Source organism: Salvelinus namaycush, chromosome 16, assembly GCF_016432855.1.
Source record: "Salvelinus namaycush isolate Seneca chromosome 16, SaNama_1.0, whole genome shotgun sequence".
NCBI lineage: Eukaryota > Metazoa > Chordata > Actinopteri > Salmoniformes > Salmonidae > Salvelinus > Salvelinus namaycush.
Window position 1 is genome coordinate 45,586,556 of NC_052322.1, and position 19,208 is coordinate 45,605,763.

General features: G+C 42.7%; 2 protein-coding genes across 3 annotated transcripts; one reads left to right on the forward strand and one right to left on the reverse strand.

The window, feature by feature from the left end:
• Window positions 1-514: 514 nt before the first annotated feature.
• LOC120061499 (pyridoxal phosphate homeostasis protein-like) lies at window positions 515-15,433 on the forward strand. Of its 2 annotated transcripts, XM_039011381.1 has the most exons (8): window positions 515-636; window positions 5,943-6,050; window positions 11,356-11,391; window positions 11,484-11,559; window positions 11,743-11,883; window positions 13,819-13,961; window positions 14,064-14,162; window positions 14,328-15,433. In XM_039011381.1, exons 1-8 carry the CDS (start codon window positions 547-549, stop codon window positions 14,481-14,483), a joined length of 849 nt encoding a protein of 282 aa, XP_038867309.1. In that variant the 5' UTR covers window positions 515-546; the 3' UTR covers window positions 14,484-15,433. The 2 variants fall into 2 exon arrangements, with proteins under 2 accessions (XP_038867309.1, XP_038867310.1); XM_039011382.1 differs by lacking the exon at window positions 5,943-6,050 and having other exon boundaries at window positions 14,328-15,375.
• LOC120061501 (transmembrane emp24 domain-containing protein 4-like) lies at window positions 15,376-18,718 on the reverse strand. The gene is made up of 5 exons (XM_039011383.1): window positions 18,534-18,718; window positions 18,102-18,202; window positions 17,674-17,799; window positions 17,029-17,175; window positions 15,376-16,899 (listed from the first exon to the last, which is right to left on the reverse strand). Exons 1-5 carry the CDS (start codon window positions 18,670-18,672, stop codon window positions 16,750-16,752), a joined length of 663 nt encoding a protein of 220 aa, XP_038867311.1. The 5' UTR covers window positions 18,673-18,718; the 3' UTR covers window positions 15,376-16,749.
• Between the last annotated feature and the right edge of the window lie 490 nt (window positions 18,719-19,208).

Genomic DNA, 19,208 nt, shown 5'->3' on the forward strand with positions numbered 1-19,208 from the left:
AGGGTATGAACAGAGCTCTGCTATCACTAAATTGATTACTTGACATTTTGATGCTGAGCCATTCGCTGCTCAACTGCGCAACAGTCATATCTGACTAAGATCGTAAGTGTCAGAAGGGCTTCAACCTCGTCAAATATAAAACGAGAGATTATTACACAGAAAATAACGTTCCTTGCGTTTTGTCGAAGTTTAGTGACGAAAAGTAGCTAACTGCTCTCATGCCTCGTCATTGAGCAGAGTAGCCCAAGCGGAGCCAGCATTGCTATATGGATACCTAGCCGCCATGAGAAGGGCGCAAGTGGCAGGTGCAGCTAATGGATTTACTTACGGAGTCAATTATTTCTGGTTTCGGGCCGGTCACAGTTTTTCAACAAACACCCAGCTAGTTCGTGTGCACTAGATTGAATTGACGCGGAATGGTTTACCAATAGTCAACACAAGGCGTCGCTCTCACCTCACACAAGCTTTCTATGATATAGAAAGGACTTTTATTTTGACAGGTTGGTCACGTTGCTGTTGCTTACGCACAGTCGGTGGATTGAGGGTATGTGGAAAGTAGGAATGTCGGAGGAGGTTGGAAAAGCGTTACAAGCGGTGGTAGACAGGGTAAATCAAGCCGCGGCACGTCGACCCAAGGTAAATCCAGTTCAATATTATCTTGGGAAGAACCGGTGTATCTACTTTAGATAGTCGTGTCGTGAGAAATGGTCTTATCATTTAAGTGTCGAGGGTCGATGGACCAGTTATGCAAGGAAAAACACCAACCGTTGGATTGGGAAAGCACACCATAACGTTCACATTACATTTTGATACATACTGATTATTTTACGGCAAACTCTTTAAAGGCGCGCGCTGCATGCAACCCGTTAGCGCGTGGAGGGTTCTAGACGATCTGCTGCTTTTATCATTTTGATGTAAACGTCAACAATGTTTTGTAAACGTTGCAAAACATTTCTTCCATCAACTTCCGTTCACTCCTGATCGTAAGGAATGACCGTTTTGATTGGTTCATTTGAAACCATCCCACCACCATTCGAAAACAGTAGGTATACTAGAAGTTGATAGACTCCTTCCAAAATTCAAGTTGACAGAATCAGACCACACAGAAATTAGATGGAGCAACTGTCAATTCCAGCCATGGTTCATTAAATTATTCAGGCAAATTCACTGCTGCACACATTTTTTTATTTCACCTTTATTTAACCAGGTAGGCCAGTTGAGAACAAGTTCTCATTTACAACTGCGACCTGGCCAAGATAAAGCAAAGCAGTGCAGCACAAACAACACAGAGTTACACATGGAATAGTCAAACATACAGTCAATAATACAGTAGGGGGAAAAGTCTATATACAGTGCGTGCAAATGAGGTAGGATACCGGAGGTAAGGCAATAAGTAGGCCATAGTGGCGAAATAATTATAATATAGCAATTAAACACTGGAGTGATAGATGTGCAGAAGATGAGTGTACAAGTAGAGATACGGGGGTGCAAAGAAGCAAAAATAAATAGATAACAGTATGGGGATGAGGTAGTTGGATGGGATATTTACAGATGGGCTATGTACAGGTGCAGTGATCTGTGAGCTGCTCTGACAACTGGTGCTTAAAGCTAGTGAGGGAGATATGAGTCTCCAGCTTCAGTGATTTTTACAGTTCGTTCCAGTCATTGGCAGCAGAGAACTGGACGGAAAGGCGGCCGAAGGAGGAATTGGCTTTGGGGGTGACCAGTGAAATATACCTGCTGGAGCTCGTGCTACGGGTGGGTGCTGCTATGGTGACCAGTGAGCTGAGATAAGGCGGGGCTTTACTTAGCAAAGACTTCTAGATGACCTGGAGCCACTGGGTTTGGAGACGAATATGAAGCAAGGGCCAGCCAACGAGAGCATACAGGTTGCAGTGGTGGGTAGTATATGGGGCTTTGGTGACAAAACGGATGGCACTGTGATAGACTGCATCCAATTTACTGAGTAGGGTGTTGGAGGCTATTTTGTAAATAACATCGCCGAAGTCAAGGATTGGTAGGATAGTATTACGAGGGTATGTTTGGCAGCATGAGTGAAGGATGCTTTGTTGCGAAATAGGAAGCTGATTCTAGATGTAATTTTGGATTGGAGATGCTTAATGTGAGTCTGGAAGGAGAGTTTACAGTTTAACTAGACAGCTAGGTATTTGTAGTTGTCCACATATTCTAAGTCAGAACCGTCCAGAGTAGTGATGCTGGTCGGGCGGGGAGGTGTGGGCAGCGATCGGTTAAAGAGCATGCATTTAGTTTTACTTGCATCTAAGAGCAGTTGGAGGCCACAGAAGGAGAGTTGTATGGCATTGAAGCTCGTCTGGAGGTTAGTTAATAGTGTCCAAAGAAAGGCCAGAAGTACACAGAATGGTGTCATCTGCGTAGAGGTGGATCAGAGAATCACCAGCAGCAAGAGCGACATCATTGATGTATACAGAGAAAAGAGTCGGCCCGAGAATTGAACCCTGTTCACCCCCATAGAGACTCCCAGAGGCCCGGACAACAGGCCCTCCGATTTGACACACTGAACTCTGTCTGAGAAGTAGTTGGTGAACCAGGTGAGGCAGTCATTTGAGAAACCAAAGCTGTTGAGTCTGCCTATGAGAATGCGGTGATTGACAGAGTCGAAAGCCTTGGCCAGGTCGATGAATACAGCTGCACAGTATTGTCTCTTATCGATGGCGGTTATGATATCGTTTAGGACCTTGAGTGTGGCTGAGGTGCACCCATGACCAGCTCAGAAACCAGATTTCATAGCGGAGAAGGTACAGTGGGTTTCGAAATGGTCGGTGATCTATTTGTTAACTTGGCTTTCGAAGACCTTAGAAAGGCAGGGCAGGATGGATATAGGTCTGTAGCAGTTTGGGTCTAGAGTGTCTCCCCCTTTGAAGAGGGGGATGACTGCGGCAGCTTTCCAATCTTTGGGGATCTAAGACGATACGAAAGAGGTTGAACAGGCTAGTAACAGGGGTTGCAACAATTTCGGCAGATCATTTTAGAAAGAGAGGGTCCAGATTGTCTAGCCCGGCTGATTTGTAGGGGTCCAGATTTTGTAGCTCTTTCAGAACATCAGCTATCTGGATTTGGGTGAAGGAGAAATGTGGAGGCTTGGGCAAGTTGCTGTGGCGGGTGTAGAGCTGTTGACCGGAGTAGGGGTAGCCAGGTGGAAAGCATGGCCAGCCGTAGAAAAATGCTTATGGAAATTCTCAATTATCGCGGATTTATCGGTGGTGACAGTGTTTCCTAGCCTCAGTGCAGTGGGCAGCTGGGAGGAGGTGCTCTTATTCTCCATGGACTTTACAGTGTCCCAGAACTTTTGGGAGTTTGTGCTACAGGATGCACATTTCTGTTTGAAAAAGATAGGAGAGCAAAGGCTAACTACCTGTGTATATTGGTTCCTAACTTCCCTGAAAAGTAGCACATTGCGGGGGCTATTCGAAGCTAATGCAGTACGCCACAGGATGTTTTTGTGCTGGTCAAGAGCAGTCAGGTCTGGAGTGAACCAGGGGCTATATCTGTTCCTGGTTCTACATTTTTTGAATGGGGCATGCTTATTTAAGATGGAGAGGAAAGCACTTTTAAAGAATAACCAGGCATCCTCTACTGACGGAATGAGGTCAATGTCCTTCCAGGATACCCTGGCCAGGTCGATTAGAAAGGCCTGCTCGCTGAAGGGTTTTAGGGAGTGTTTGACAGTGATGAGCGGTGGCCATTTGACCGCAGACCCATTATGGATGCAGGCAATGAGGCAGTGATCGCTGAGATCCTGGTTGAAGACAGCAGAGGTGTATTTGGGGGGCAGGTTGGTTAGGATGATATCTATGAGGGTGCCGGTGTTTACGGATTTGGGGTTGTACCTGGTAGCTTCATTGATCATTTGAGTGAGATTGAGGGCATCAAGCTTAGATTATAGGATGGCCGGGGTGTTAAGCATGTCCCAGTATAGGTCACATAACAGCATAAGCTCTGAAGAAAGATGGGGGGCAATCAATTCACATATGGTGTCCAGGGCACAGCTGGGGGCAGAAGGTGGTCTATAGCAAGCGGCAACAGTGAGAGACTTGTTTCTGGAAAGGTGGGATTTTAAAAGTAGGAGCTGAAATTGTTTTGGCACGGACCTGAATAGTAAGACAGAACTCTGCAGGCTATCTCTGTAGTAGATTGCAACTCCGCCCCCTTTGGCAGTTCTATCTTGTCAGAAAATGTTATAGTTAGGAATGGAAATTTCAGGGGTTTTGGTGGTCTTCCTAAGCTGGCAGAGTCTGCTAAGGCAGTGAATAAAACAAACTTAGGAGGCTTCTAATGTTAACATGCATGAAACAAGGCTTTTACGGTTACAGAAGTCAACAAATGAGAGCGCCTGGGAAATGGGAGTGGAGCTAGGCACTGCAGGGCCTAGATCACCAGAGGAACAGAGGAGGTTTCTGGGCACAGTAGAATAGATTCAAGGCATAATGTACAGACAAAGGTATGGTAGGATGTGAATACAGTGGAGATAAACCTATGCACTGAGTGACGATGAGAGAGATAATGTCCCTAGAAACATAATTTAAACCAGGTGAGGTCACTGCATGTGTGGGAGGTGGAACTTAAGGGTTAACTAAGGCGTATTGAGCAGGGCTAAGGCGTATTGAGGCTCTACAGTGAAATAAGGCAGTAATTACTAACCAAGACAGCAATGGACAAGGCATATTGACATTAGGGAGAGGCATGCGTAGCCGAGTGATCATAGGGGTCCAGTGAGTGGCTCGGGCCGGAGACACGACAATTCAGGCAGCTAGCGGGCCGGGGCTAGCAAGCTAGCAGAAGGGCCTTAGAGGGACGTTGCTACGGAAGAAAGTCAGTTGTAGACCCTCGTGCTGTTACATCTGCAGACCAGTCGTCGTGGATCAGCAGGGCTCCGTGTGGTAAAAGGGTCCAAGCCAATTGGCGGAATAGGTATAGTGGCAAAAGCTAATAGTCCGATATGCTCTAGACAACTAGCAGGCTAGCAGATGGGCATTCAGGGGAAGTCGTGACGGAGGAGCCAGTTGATAAACCCCCTCGGGCGAGTTACGCCGGTAGTCCAGTCGTGATAGGTCGGCGGGGGTCCGGGCTGATTGACAAAATAGGTATTGTAGCCCAAGGAGTGGCTGATGGACCTCTTCGGCTAGCCAGGAGATGGGCCTAGCAAGGCTAGCTCCAGGCTAATTGGTTCTTGCTTCGGGACAGAGATGTTAGCCAGGAGTGGCCACTTGGATAGCAGCTAGATAGCTGCGATAATCCAGGTGAAAAGGTTCTGAGCTTGCGGTAGGAATCCGGAGATATGGAGAGAAATAAGTCCGATTTGCTCTGGTTTGAGTCGCGCTGTGCAGACTGGCGAGAGTTGGACGGACTAATGGTAGCTGATGACAGCTAGCAGTGGCTAGCTGGCTAGTAGCTAGTTAGCTGGCTAGCTTCTGTTGGGGTTCCGGTTCAGAAGAAATAGCAGATCCATACCACATTGGGTGAGGAGGATTCCATGAGAGTTTGTTGCAGTTGATGTTAAGAAAACATTTTTTTTTTTATATATGCGAAGAAAAAAGATATATACATGGGACACGACAAGACGAAGACAAAAAGACGTCTGACTGCTACGCCATCTTGAACAAACAATGAAACATAATACAGTGTAGACAGACAAAGACGACCCTTTCAGATTTCTGTCACCTTGATTGTAAGGAAATGCCAGCATGCTAAAATAAGTGCATTTGGACAGCATATCTTGGTTGCGTTCAGGAGGGCACAATGTTTTACACGTTACCAATACAGCTAACAAAATATAGTTTTCTATTGTGTCCCCCAATATGTCTTCCTGAATGAGCCTTAGATGTCGGCTGGGTTCATATAACACATCATTTATTTACAATATATTTTTTTGCTTTTCTTTTTCCTCTGCTCTCCCACCCAAGACGTTGCCCGTGGTTCCGCCCCGCCTGGTAGCTGTAAGTAAGACGAAACCACCTGACATGGTGATCGAGGCGTACCGAAAAGGACATCGCAACTTTGGTGAAAACTATGTGAGTGTTATACCTAGTATTGTACACTGGTTCTCTGTAGCTCAGTTAGTAGAGCATGGTCCTTTGTAGTTCAGTTAGTAGAACATGGTCCTCTGTAGTTCAGTTAGTAGAACATGGTCCTCTGTAGTTCAGTTAGTAGAGCATGGTCCTCTGTAGTTCAGTTGGTAGAACATGGTCCTCTGTAGCTCAGTTAGTAGAGCTTGGTCCTCTGTAGTTCAGTTAGTAGAACATGGTCCTCTGTAGTTCAGTTAGTAGAACATGGTCCTCTGTAGTTCAGTTAGTAGAACATGGTCCTCTGTAGTTCAGTTAGTAGAACATGGTCCTCTGTAGTTCAGTTAGTAGAACATGGTCCTCTGTAGTTCAGTTAGTAGAGCTTGGTCCTCTGTAGTTCAGTTAGTAGAACATGGTCCTCTGTAGCTCAGTTAGTAGAACATGGTCCTCTGTAGCTCAGTTAGTAGAACATGGTCCTCTGTAGCTCAGTTAGTAGAACATGGTCCTCTGTAGCTCAGTTAGTAGAATATGGTCCTCTGTAGCTCAGTTAGTAGAACATGGTCCACTGTAGCCCAGCTAGTAGAGTATGGTCCTCTGTAGTTAGTAGAACATGGTCCTCTGTAGTTCAGTTAGTAGAACATGGTCCTCTGTAGTTCAGTTAGTAGAACATGGTCCTCTGTAGTTCAGTTAGTAGAACATGGTCCTCTGTAGTTCAGTTAGTAGAACATGGTCCTCTGTAGTTAGTAGAACATGGTCCTCTGTAGCTCAGTTAGTAGAGCATGGTCCTCTGTAGTTCAGTTAGTAGAACATGGTCCTCTGTAGTTCAGTTAGTAGAACATGGTCCTCTGTAGTTCAGTTAGTAGAACATGGTCCTCTGTAGTTAGTAGAACATGGTCCTCTGTAGGTCAGTCAGTAGAACATGGTCCTCTAGTTCAGTTAGTAGAACATGGTCCTCTGTAGTTCAGTTGGTAGAACATGGTCCTCTGTAGCTCAGTTGGTAGAACATGGTCTTCTGTAGCTCAGTTAGTAGAACATGGTCCTCTGTAGTTCAGTTAGTAGAACATGGTCCTCTGTAGTTCAGTTAGTAGAACATGGTCCTCTGTAGTTAGTAGAACATGGTCCTCTGTAGCTCAGTTAGTAGAGCATGGTCCTCTGTAGTTCAGTTAGTAGAACATGGTCCTCTGTAGTTCAGTTAGTAGAACATGGTCCTCTGTAGTTCAGTTAGTAGAACATGGTCCTCTGTAGTTAGTAGAACATGGTCCTCTGTAGGTCAGTCAGTAGAACATGGTCCTCTAGTTCAGTTAGTAGAACATGGTCCTCTGTAGTTCAGTTGGTAGAACATGGTCCTCTGTAGCTCAGTTTATAGAGCATGGTCCTCTGTAGCTCAGTTAGTAGAGCCTGGTCCTCTGTAGCTCAGTTAGTAGAGCATGGTCCTCTGTAGCTCAGTTAGTAGAGCATGGTCCTCTGTAGCTCAGTTAGTAGAACATGGTCCTCTGTAGCTCAGTTAGTAGAACATGGTCCTCTGTAGCTCAGTTAGTAGAACATGGTCCTCTGTAGCTCAGTTAGTAGAGCATGGTCCTCTGTAGCTCAGTTAGTAGAGCATGGTCCTCTGTAGTTCAGTTAGTAGAACATGGTCCTCTGTAGTTCAGTTAGTAGAACATGGTCCTCTGTAGTTCAGTTAGTAGAACATGGTCCTCTGTAGTTCAGTTAGTAGAACATGGTCCTCTGTAGTTAGTAGAACATGGTCCTCTGTAGTTAGTAGAACATGGTCCTCTGTAGGTCAGTCAGTAGAACATGGTCCTCTAGTTCAGTTAGTAGAACATGGTCCTCTGTAGTTCAGTTGGTAGAACATGGTCCTCTGTAGCTCAGTTAGTAGAACATGGTCCTCTGTAGCTCAGTTAGTAGAGCATGGTCCTCTGTAGCTCAGTTAGTAGAGCATGGTCCTCTGTAGCTCAGTTAGTAGAGCATGGTCCTCTGTAGCTCAGTTAGTAGAACATGGTCCTCTGTAGCTCAGTTAGTAGAACATGGTCCTCTGTAGCTCAGTTAGTAGAACATGGTCCTCTGTAGCTCAGTTAGTAGAGCATGGTCCTCTGTAGCTCAGTTAGTAGAGCATGGTCCTCTGTAGTTCAGTTAGTAGAACATGGTCCTCTGTAGTTCAGTTAGTAGAACATGGTCCTCTGTAGTTCAGTTAGTAGAACATGGTCCTCTGTAGTTCAGTTAGTAGAACATGGTCCTCTGTAGTTAGTAGAACATGGTCCTCTGTAGTTCAGTTAGTAGAACATGGTCCTCTGTAGTTCAGTTAGTAGAACATGGTCCTCTGTAGTTCAGTTAGTAGAACATGGTCCTCTGTAGTTAGTAGAACATGGTCCTCTGTAGGTCAGTCAGTAGAACATGGTCCTCTAGTTCAGTTAGTAGAACATGGTCCTCTGTAGTTCAGTTGGTAGAACATGGTCCTCTGTAGTTCAGTTGGTAGAACATGGTCCTCTGTAGTTCAGTTGGTAGAACATGGTCCTCTGTAGTTCAGTTAGTAGAACATGGTCCTCTGTAGTTCAGTTAGTAGAACATGGTCTTCTGTAGCTCAGTTAGTAGAACATGGTCCTCTGTAGTTCAGTTAGTAGAACATGGTCCTCTGTAGCTCAGTTAGTAGAACATGGTCCTCTGTAGCTCAGTTAGTAGAATATGGTCCTCTGTAGCTCAGTTAGTAGAACATGGTCCTCTGTAGTGCTCAAACTCTAGGTGGCGTTCTGTCTTCTTCCTACAGTTTTCAGCCATTAGCTTTGCCCTCGACTGGCTCATGTGAACTACAATTACGACGCTCTGTTTTAACATTTAGAAACGTCAATAATAATCACTTGCGAATGCGGTTTGGCTTTCTAAATATATGGCCCTCATCCTTCTTTCATCAGCGAGAAACAATCCTTAAAATAAAAAAGATACCCTTATTGTAGCAGTTACAGATCCATACAGCTATGGAGCCTCCATCCTACTAAACTACACTGTACTGGTTACAGATCCATACAGCTATGGAAAACTAGATAACTTTTAAATTCAGAAAGGATGTTTCCTAAAAAGAAATGTGACACTTCTATGTTTTCTCAATGACATTCAAATCAGCATTGAAAAAAGGCGCAAGTTTAAGTTTGTTCCACCTGAGCGAGTCTGACCACAAGTCAGAGACCACCATGATGACACACCACATGTGTTTGATGGATCGCGGGAAAAGAGCAGGAGTAGGCTTTTGTAGGCTACAGTCCAAGCTACGTCTTCAATGGTGCGACTGCTGTCGGCATCCAAAGATTATCCAACTTGAATAAACGCTTGGAGGTAAGGATGACCGCAGTGGTGTAGTCTACAGCGATACTGAAATCACTATTATTGATATCTACATAGCGCATTGATGTAGCTATTTGCGCCTTACGGATTGTGGTTGTGGATGGCTGTTCACAAATGTAAGTTTGTATTTGAACCCAATAATGGTTGAATTCAAGAAGTTTAAGCTGCCTATCGATAATTGTTTTTGAAACCAGTGGACAGCCAGTGAAAAATGCTCTCTTGTGGCAGCTGCATAGTGCAGATCCCAGCCTATAGAATAACAGCTGTATAGTACAGATCCCAGCCTATAGAATAACAGCTGCAGAGTGCAGATCCCAGCCTATAGAATAACAGCTGCATAGTGCAGATCCCAGCCTATAGAATAACAGCTGCATAGTGCAGATCCCAGCCTATAGAATAACAGCTGCATAGTGCAGATCCCAGCCTGTGGAATAACAGCTGCATAGTGCTGATCCCAGCCTATAGAATAACAGCTGCATAGTGGAGATCCCAGCCTATAGAATAACAGCTGCATAGTGCAGATCCCAGCCTGTGGGATAAAAGTGGGGCTTTTATTGCTCAATCTAATTCATGCTGATAAAAAGACCTAATAGACACATGCTCAAACTTGCACACTTTTGATCAACTTAAAGGGGCAATCTGTAGTTGCTACATCCATTTTTGGACTAATAAATTATATATATTATGGTAAAGATATAATTGAATCGTATTATAGTATGTAGTAGAAAGCGATGGGTTAGAAGAAGCCTACATAAGAAACCCATAAAGTACAATTTAACATCCACATATGGCCAGCTATGTAAACTTTAACATCGATTTATCCTGCAATAGATGTCGTTCAATTGGTAACATACATTTTGGTCTTCTAATGCCTCTTAAGGGCAAAGTAATCTAAAAGTAACTGAGTGTAATCAGATCACATTACTGAGTTTGGGTAATCCAAAAGTTATGTTACTGATTACAATTTTGGACAGGTAACTAGTAACAGATTACATTTAGAAAGTAACCTACCCAACCCTGACTACACTGTAGCAGTTACAGATCCATACAGCTATGGAGCCTCCATCCTACTAAACTACACTGTAGCAGTTACAGACCCATACAGCTATGGAGCCTCCATCCTACTAAACTACACTGTAGCAGTTACAGATCCATACAGCTAGGGAGCCTCCATCCTACTAAACTACACTGTACTGGTTACAGATCCATACAGCTATGGAGCCTCCATCCTACTAAACTACACTGTAGCAGTTACAGATCCATACAGCTAGGGAGCCTCCATCCTACTAAACTACACTGTACTGGTTACAGATCCATACAGCTATGGATGCTTTCATCCGACGAAAGCACACTTCTGCTACACTTCCCGAGTTACGCTTACACACAGGTGGTCGGTGGATGCTTTATAGCTAATTAGCACAGGTGGTTGCCTCTTGTCTTCCCTCCTTTTTCCATAAACAAGCACTGTAACATTGGGATATGGCTGTGTGGGAACACGAACCCTATCAAGGTGTGTATCAATGTAACCTTTTTTTTTTTTTTTTTTTTAGAAAATGATTTATTGTTGATGTGAAAGATAAAATCCTTATGCTTCCAAAACCGTACCGCAAGCGACGCGTGGTAATGTTCAGATTGAGTGTCGGGGCTCCGAAACAAAAATCCCCCGTACAGAAGACTTCTTCGTCCAATGAGAGTTGTGTGATGTAATGGAACTGAGAGTTGGCATCAAAGTCCTCTGTAGCTCAGTTGGGTGAGAATGTCGCTTTTAATGCCAGGATGGTGGGTTTGATTCCCGGGACCCACCCGTACGTATAATCAAGGCACGCATGATTGTGAGTCGCTTTGGATAATAATAGTCTGATAAATGGCATACGTTATATACATGATGGGAACATGTACAGTTCCACATGAAACCTTTATTAGTAATGTGAAGACATTTGCGGTCTGATTTTTTTTTTTTCATTTTACTCCTCACTTTTAGGTGAATGAACTTGTGGATAAAGCTTCAAATCTTCAGGTTTGTTGAAAGGTTTAAGTCACATTGTTCTTTACCATATGGATTATGTCTATCCAGCAACCGTTAAAAATAATATTTCTGTCCTAACCTAGATTTTAGAATCATGCCCAGAAATCGAGTGGCATTTTATTGGCCATTTACAGAAGAATAATGTCAACAAACTTTTGGGTAAGTAATATGTCACATCTTGTGCAACATGTTATGTCTCCATATCTCTAAAGCTGTTAACATCAACTTGCATGTCTCCCTATACCCAGCGATCCTTGTCAAAAAGCAAGCTTTTGAACACCATTCCGTAGAAGCCTTTAGCAACACCGGCATATCTTAACTCTACTCACACACTTCCCACAGGTGTACCAAACCTGTTCATGGTGGAGACAGTGGACTCTGTCAAGTTGGCCGACAAGGTAAACAGCTCCTGGCTGCGGTTGAGAACAGCTAGTACGCAGACGTTAAAGATCATGGTTCAGATCAACACCAGTGGGGAGGAAAGTAAGTGTTCACACCAGGGGTTGGAACCCAAACATTTTTTTCCCCCAATCGTTTTGTTCTGAACAGAACCAATTTTGTTGTTGTTGTTGTTACATTACACTGTTCCGACCAGAAAAATAAAGTTATGAACCGGTTCGAACCGCCAAAAAAGTACCACTTTATTTCTTTCCTTTCTGTTCCTTTTTAAACCTCTGAAATATACATTTATTTTTTAACTTAAGCTCGTTATTAAATTAAATTACCAATCAGTGCGGATAGAGCAGCTTGCTGTGGAGTGTATAAGCGATTTAATCTGTATAGGAAAGCCGTTAAGAACCACTTTTGCAGTGAAAGCATGGTTTAATCCTATTGAAAGACAAACACACACTGTGCTGCCAGTCACAGTGTAGGGCACGAGATGCATCAGACATTTTGAGGGTGAGGATGGAGGAAGCTTGCCTTGAAGCGCTGGGCATCTTGTTATGACATGTATTATCTGAATTAGGCCCATAGAATTATACCTACGGAGCAGCGGCTTCTATGGAGGAACTTTTAATGTCTTTGAACTAGCGAGTTGGTTTAACGTTGAACCAGAGCTAGCTAGCTAACAAGCTTGTGTGTGCAGAGCGGCACCAGAATTTAAAATAAAACATTTACCTTTTTGTAGTTAATAAATCCAATGTGAAACATGGTAACTATAGTATCAAATAGCATTGAAAAAGTCAATTAATTATTCTCTAATTAAACATCTCTCCCTAATTTCTGAATTACACTTTGTCAGTAGGCTACAGTAACCTATTCTTACATGGGGAGGGGCAGGTAGCATGTACACAGACCGATTAGCAAAGATTTCCAACTGGCAGGCAGATGCTGGAATAAGTTTCTGTGTGACAGAGTGAGGGCCTTGCATAGGCACTTTGTTGCGATTTTTGTGGGACTGGAATAAAATGCTCGGAACGTGAAATAACGTTACTAACCAGTTCCCATGCTTTTAAAATAACGGTTCTGTTCCGGAACAGCATAGATCACTTTCGTTTTCGGTTCGGGTTCTGTTCCTCAAATAATTTTGTTATTTTCCGTTTTTTGGTTCTGTTTCCTGAACCGGTTTCAACCCTTGGTTCACACACATGCAGGTTGGCATTTATTGAGATGACTCATGTACTGGAGGAAGCACTGCAGAGGTCACTAGCTGGCACAGCCACAATGTCATAAAATCAGATTTTTAAACTTAACCTTAATCCTAATGCCTAACCCTGACCTTAAAATAAGACCAAAAAGCTCATTTTTTTATATATTTTTTAAACATTTCTATCTAGACAATTTTGACTTTGCAGCTGGCCCATCTAGTAGAAATCGCTCAGTTCTGCCTCAAGGGCAACAATCATGAAGTCAACCTGCTTCACAGACAGATACACAAACTACTGTTCCACACAGAGTGTACAAAACATTAAGAACACCTTCCTAATATTGAGTTGCCCCCATTTTGCCCTCAGAACGGCCTCTATTCGTTGGGGCATGGACTCTACAAGGTGTTGAAAGCGTTCCATGGGGATGCTGGCCCATGTTGACTCCAATGCTTCCCACAGTTGTTAAGTTGGCTGGATGTCCTTTGGGCGGTGGACCATTCTTGATACACACGGGAAACTGTTGAGCGTGAAAAACCCAGCAGCGTTGCAGTTCTTGACACAAACTGGTGCGCCTGGCACCTACTACCATAACCAAAGGCAGTTAAACATTTTTTCTTGCCCATTCACCCTCTGAATGGCACACATACTCAAGGCTTAAAAATCCTTCTTTAACCTGTCTCCTCCCCTTCATCTACACTGATTTTGATGTGGATTTAACAATTGACATCAATAAGGGATCATAGCTTTCACCTGGATTGTCCTGGTCAGGCTAAGTTATGGAAATAGCAGGTGTTCTTAATGTTTTGTACACTGTGTACATTACCTCTAGGTAAACATGGACTGCCTCCTGGTGAGACCGTGACCACGGTGAAACACATTTTATCCAAATGCTCTGCCCTACACTTCTCCGGACTTATGACCATAGGTCGCTATGGCTACGACCTAGCTGATGGCCCTAACCCAGATTTTCAGGTATTTGACTGTTATGATTACCCTAATGTTTTTATGTTAAGGCTTTTGGTAAAGATCTATAGGTGTGTGTGTGTGTTAAGTCTGTTGCGCATCACCAACCAGGCTTTGCTGAGTCGGCGACAGGAAGTGTGTGCCAGTCTACAACTGCCGCTTGAGGATGTGGAGCTTAGTATGGGCATGTCCACTGACTTCGAACACGCGGTGAGTTCCACTGTTCCAGCCTTCTCAATGGCTAATACAATATGTTCTTAACATATTGAATGATCAGATATTGATTAGGCTACCCATTTGCAACTCCAATGCTCATGCTGTTCGTATAAGTTATACCCCCCTGAGGTATATCTCCTCTTCCGTTTCCTCCTTTAGATTGAGGTGGGTTCAACCAACGTGCGAGTGGGTAGTACTATTTTTGGAAATAGGGATTATCCCAACACTCCCACTCCCAGTCCAGAGAAAAAGTCAAAGGTTCCGACAGAAGAGGCAGCTAAGAAGATGGAGCGTCTCACTGTGACAGAACAGTGATGTTTCTCCTTCCTACACTCACAACAGGCTGAAAAGGATTTAGTATTTTAAGAGATTTTCTGGAAAGAAACAACAGCAAGTTTCCACAGTATGTCTTTATGATGTCTTTGGTTGATGTAGTAGTTTTCTACAGAGCCCATTCATTTATTTGAGCATTTTTACATGACGTTCGATCTTTTAAGTTGACATTGCAAACTTCTTCTCACATTAGACATAGATTCTCATTAATCGATTGATGGTATTGGATATAAGAAGTTCCCTACCTCACATCTTGGTCTTGTGCCAACCCTAGATTCAATAGATACCGTTTTACACGATAACGGAAATAGAGATAATTTGGAGAGTCAAGCAGAGGTCGACTCTCGACTCCCCCTTATATCATGACGTATGGTATGAGTCGATTAAATTGTTTTGTATGGTGTCAGATATTTGACATTTTTATAATTGATAAACCAAATTAGAAAACAGCAGGTAAAGAGTGATTCATACCATATGTTTACATTGCCGTGTTATTTCATTTTGTGTGATGTCAGTGATTCTTCGTCTGAATTATTTGTTGGTGCAGTAAAAAATTTAAGAATGAACCTATGCAAAAAGGAAATAGTTTAGTTTGTTCTGTTATGAGATTTTCTATCCTATAGTTATTATGGAACAATAAGGCTGTAGTTAGCATCAATGTAAAACTAAATCCATAACTGAGGGTGATAATGATCACATTCAGTGAATTGTATTGCAAAACATTCACTTAAACAAGATACAGGGTTAAATTAAAACTGAGGAAGGTGACAAGCAATAAAATATTTATTGAAAATAACTTGTGTTATAAAAAAAATCCTATTCAGGAAATGTAAATGAATGTTACATAAACAAAGAACCACAGATGGGAATCAAATACTTTTTCCATTTTTATTGAGTACATTGAAATGACAGCCAACCAAAAGTGAAAACCTCGTGACTTTATTCCTTGTCATAACACTACAATATTGTATTTGCATCTTACTGATATCTAGATTGTAACCTAAACCCATGTTCAGTTTTGAATAACTCAAGGGTATTTTATCATGGGCATTCAAATTTAATCTGCACCTGATTTAATGATTAGTTGGTCTTTAAAAAACCGGGGCTGTTTGGACCTCTAGAAATATAAATAATGCCATGTTTTCTGGAATGATACTGCTCTTCAACAGAAGGTAAGGATGTGGATGCCATTCTACTTGTGAACTGGTGTTTGGGCGTGAACAGGTCAGTCATTAAGATATCCCTATTATTAGCTATGTTACAATCATGTTAGTAGACTAAATCACAATATAGTCCAAATACAAGTGTTCAAACCAAACGTATACAGTTTTCAGAAAGACCAAGATCTACAAAATACTAGTAATGTGGATCTGACTGCTTAGTCCAAAGTGACACAAAATGAAATTTGACTTTTGCCACTGCTTATATGTACAGTCCAACAAAGTGTATACAACAACTACACAGCAGTAGACCTAATACAACAAAATGGACACAGGTGCTGCTTACTTATCACAATAATTAAAATCACTGAATAATAATGGACAATACAAAACACACTGCATCTCCTCAATTCATTTGCTTCCCGGGTTTAAAAGGTGCAATCTGCAGTTGTTACATACATTTTTAAACTTAGAAATGAATATGTTCCCATTGATTCTGGAAGAATAACTTAAATGCCTCATGAGCTTCGTTCACCTGTTGTACCCCATCAGAACCTAAAATATAAGCTTGTTTTACTCCAATGTTTATAAACAAAGTAAATGTAAACACACAATTTTGATCTCATAGTTGGTCAGTCCTTGAATTTATAGCTGTGACTAACAATTTGTGTGGTTAAATTTCTCCAGCCCTATCCCTCAGCTGCAACTCCACCACTTCTCAACCTCATTCGTTATCTCCAGCATAATACCAGTGTTAACATATGTGAAATGGCACATTTATTTTTATATAAAAAAAATAAGTAAAGTTCTACCCGATGACATCAAAAGTTAAAACATTTTAAAAACTGATTTAAAACAGATTTGTGGTGGTGACATGGGGAGCAAGAAACTCATTGCAGGTTTTGAAAATCACTTTTTTTAGTACCTTAAATGAGCTGGTTTCACATGCGTACACTGAGGTTGAAAGTGGCGGAATTGCCCTTTTTAAGCATCTCTACTAAATCACATCGACACCATGTCTCTCTGCCAGTCAGCTCTGTATGGGTGTGATGCCTGTCTTGAACTCAATCAGTGATGGCCTGTGAGCATTACACCAACTTCTTGGCCTCAAAGAAGCTCTTGAGGTGCTTCATCTGCCAGATGCCAGTGACAATGAGGATAAGCGTCTGAGCTATCGACCACCAAAGCACGCGCTGGTTGGTGCTCTCACTTGTCATGCGGAACCGCTCCTCACGATACTGTTAAAAGACAGACATTCCACAACACGGATTTGTATGGCATGTTTAAATACATTTCAAGATTTTATTATCACATATGTTGTAGCTTAGTTATTACACTCAAAATGTAGACTTTATCTTTCAACTTACCCGCTGATAGTTTTGTTCTTTCTGGATTTGTTCTACTTGGTCCAGTAATTGTCGAGCTCTTAATTGCAGCTCTGTGAGCTTGTCTTTTGCTGCGATTTCAGGGTAGTTGTTGGTATGCTCACCAACCTGAATATCCAGGTGGACTCTCTGTAAGATAGAACACAAGGTTATTATGCCAGACTTGTGTATGTGTGTCGTTAACAGGGTGAATGGGCAAGAAAAAAATATGTAAGTGCCTTCGAACAGGGTATGGTAGTCGGTGCCAGGCGCACCGGTTTGTGTCAAGAACGGCAACGCTGCTGAGTTTCACGCTCAACAGTTTCCCTGTGTGTATCAAGAATGGTCCACCACCTAAACGACATCCTGCCAACTTGACACAACTATGGGAAGCATTGGAGTCAACGTGGGCCAGCATCCCTGTGGAACGCTTTCGACACCTTGTAGAGTCCATGCCCCAACGAATTGAGGCTGTTCTGAGGGCAAAATGGAGAGGGGGGGGGGGGGGGGGGGTGCAACTCAATATTAGGAAGGTATTCTTAATGTTTTGTATTCTCAGTGTATTTACTGCTTTATGGATTTTTTTTTTGTAAGCAGAACATTTTTCTGAACAACCCATTCTGTATGAGCAACACATCCCACTCATACCAGTTTGCCACCAGCAAACAGGGCCATCTTGGTGGAGTTGGAGAGCAGGCAGATCTGGTGCTCGCCTGGTGTATGGGATGTGAAGGTGAACCGTCCATCTGACCCATACTGACGAGACAGGATGATCTAGAATAAGAAGGGTTTGGAGAGAAATAGAGACGATGAAACACACATGGAGGCATTGTGTGCATGAAGATATGATATTTAGATTGTTGTCTTGTGTATATGTATTGTGTGATGCAAAATGAATTGCCCTCATTGAGGTCATTCAAGTTTCCTGAATATACAAACTGTAGTGACTGTACACATTTGAGAGTGTGGTAACTTTATTTCTAATCTCTCATGGACTGACAACGTAAATTACGCAAAATTGTTGTTCTGGGTTAACCGAGATTACATTACATTTCTTTTCTCATTGATGGACTGACCTTAGTATCTGGATCCTTGATCTCCACATGCATTCCAAGGCCAGGGGTGGCTGGGAGGAACGATCCGGTCTGCTTGTCCCACAGCTGGGTCCTGTATTTCCCTAAAAATAGAGAGATGACATTTGACAAATAAAACAATTTTATGAAAGCTATTCCTCATATCCTCAATAGATGGCATACTCCATCTCAAAAAACAATACACTGCACTGGCTCACCACATATTAAGTAATCTTCTCATCTTTTGTAGCTAGCTCGAAAACGATTTTTATTTATTAAGACCCATGTGATAGATATTTTTCATCCATCCGGAAATTAAAGACATGCATGCACTAACTGACTGAATAAAAATAGCCTATGAGCCAGAAGCAGCTAACTAGCTAGCTAACGTTAACCAGCTATAGCTAACGCTAAAACCATAGCTAGCTAACTTACCAATAACCATAGTTTCATCTGGAATTTCCTCTATAAAGCATTTTTTCTCCGTCTCCCCAATGTGAAAATAGAGAGCGTAACTTGGAGAGAGCCAAGCAAATAATATGATAATTCCGGCGCCAGGTACAGTGAGCATCATGTCAAAACAGCTTTGTTGTCACCATCAACAGAGTCAGCGCAGTAGATGCTAGTGATGGGTCGTTCGCGAACAAACGGCTCTTTTTGAACGGATCTCTTTGGTGAACGTTGGGAACCGAACCGCATCGGTGAAAGAGCCGTTCATTTGGTTCCCTGATTTGCATACTGCTACTACTGCTTTTTGAGCTCAAATCAACGTTTTTCTGTAGATAATTTAGAAAATAATGATCCAAAGAGGATTAATCCTCACTGCAGAAACAATAGTGGAGAGAGCGCGTCAATCTGATCCGTTTGGGAGCCAAACGAGCCGGCTCTTTTACGTGAACGGAGCCGATTGAGCCGCGCCGGCTCACTAAAAAGAGTCCGAATGCCCATCACTAGTAGATGCAAGCAGCTGCTGCTCTACTTTTATTTTGAAACCCCGTCGGAAGTGTTTTACATTTTTTTACAGGATCGCACACTACCCAGAATGCACTTCACCGAGACAGATTTTGGTGGCGTTATGATGCGAGAATATCTCGGCATCTACAATTGCAT

Coding starts and splice junctions, on each gene's coding strand:
- LOC120061499 (XM_039011381.1), top strand. CDS start 547: ATGTGGAAAGTAGGAATGTCGGAGGAGGTTGGAAAAGCGTTACAAGCG. Junction 11,560..11,742: donor TAATGTCAACAAACTTTTGG/GTAAGTAATATG, acceptor CACTTCCCACAG/GTGTACCAAACCTGTTCATG. Junction 14,163..14,327: donor CCACTGACTTCGAACACGCG/GTGAGTTCCACT, acceptor TTCCTCCTTTAG/ATTGAGGTGGGTTCAACCAA.
- LOC120061501 (XM_039011383.1), bottom strand. CDS start 18,672: ATGATGCTCACTGTACCTGGCGCCGGAATTATCATATTATTTGCTTGG. Junction 17,800..18,101: donor TCAAGGATCCAGATACTAAG/GTCAGTCCATCA, acceptor TTCTTATTCTAG/ATCATCCTGTCTCGTCAGTA. Junction 16,900..17,028: donor AAGAACAAAACTATCAGCGG/GTAAGTTGAAAG, acceptor GTCTTTTAACAG/TATCGTGAGGAGCGGTTCCG.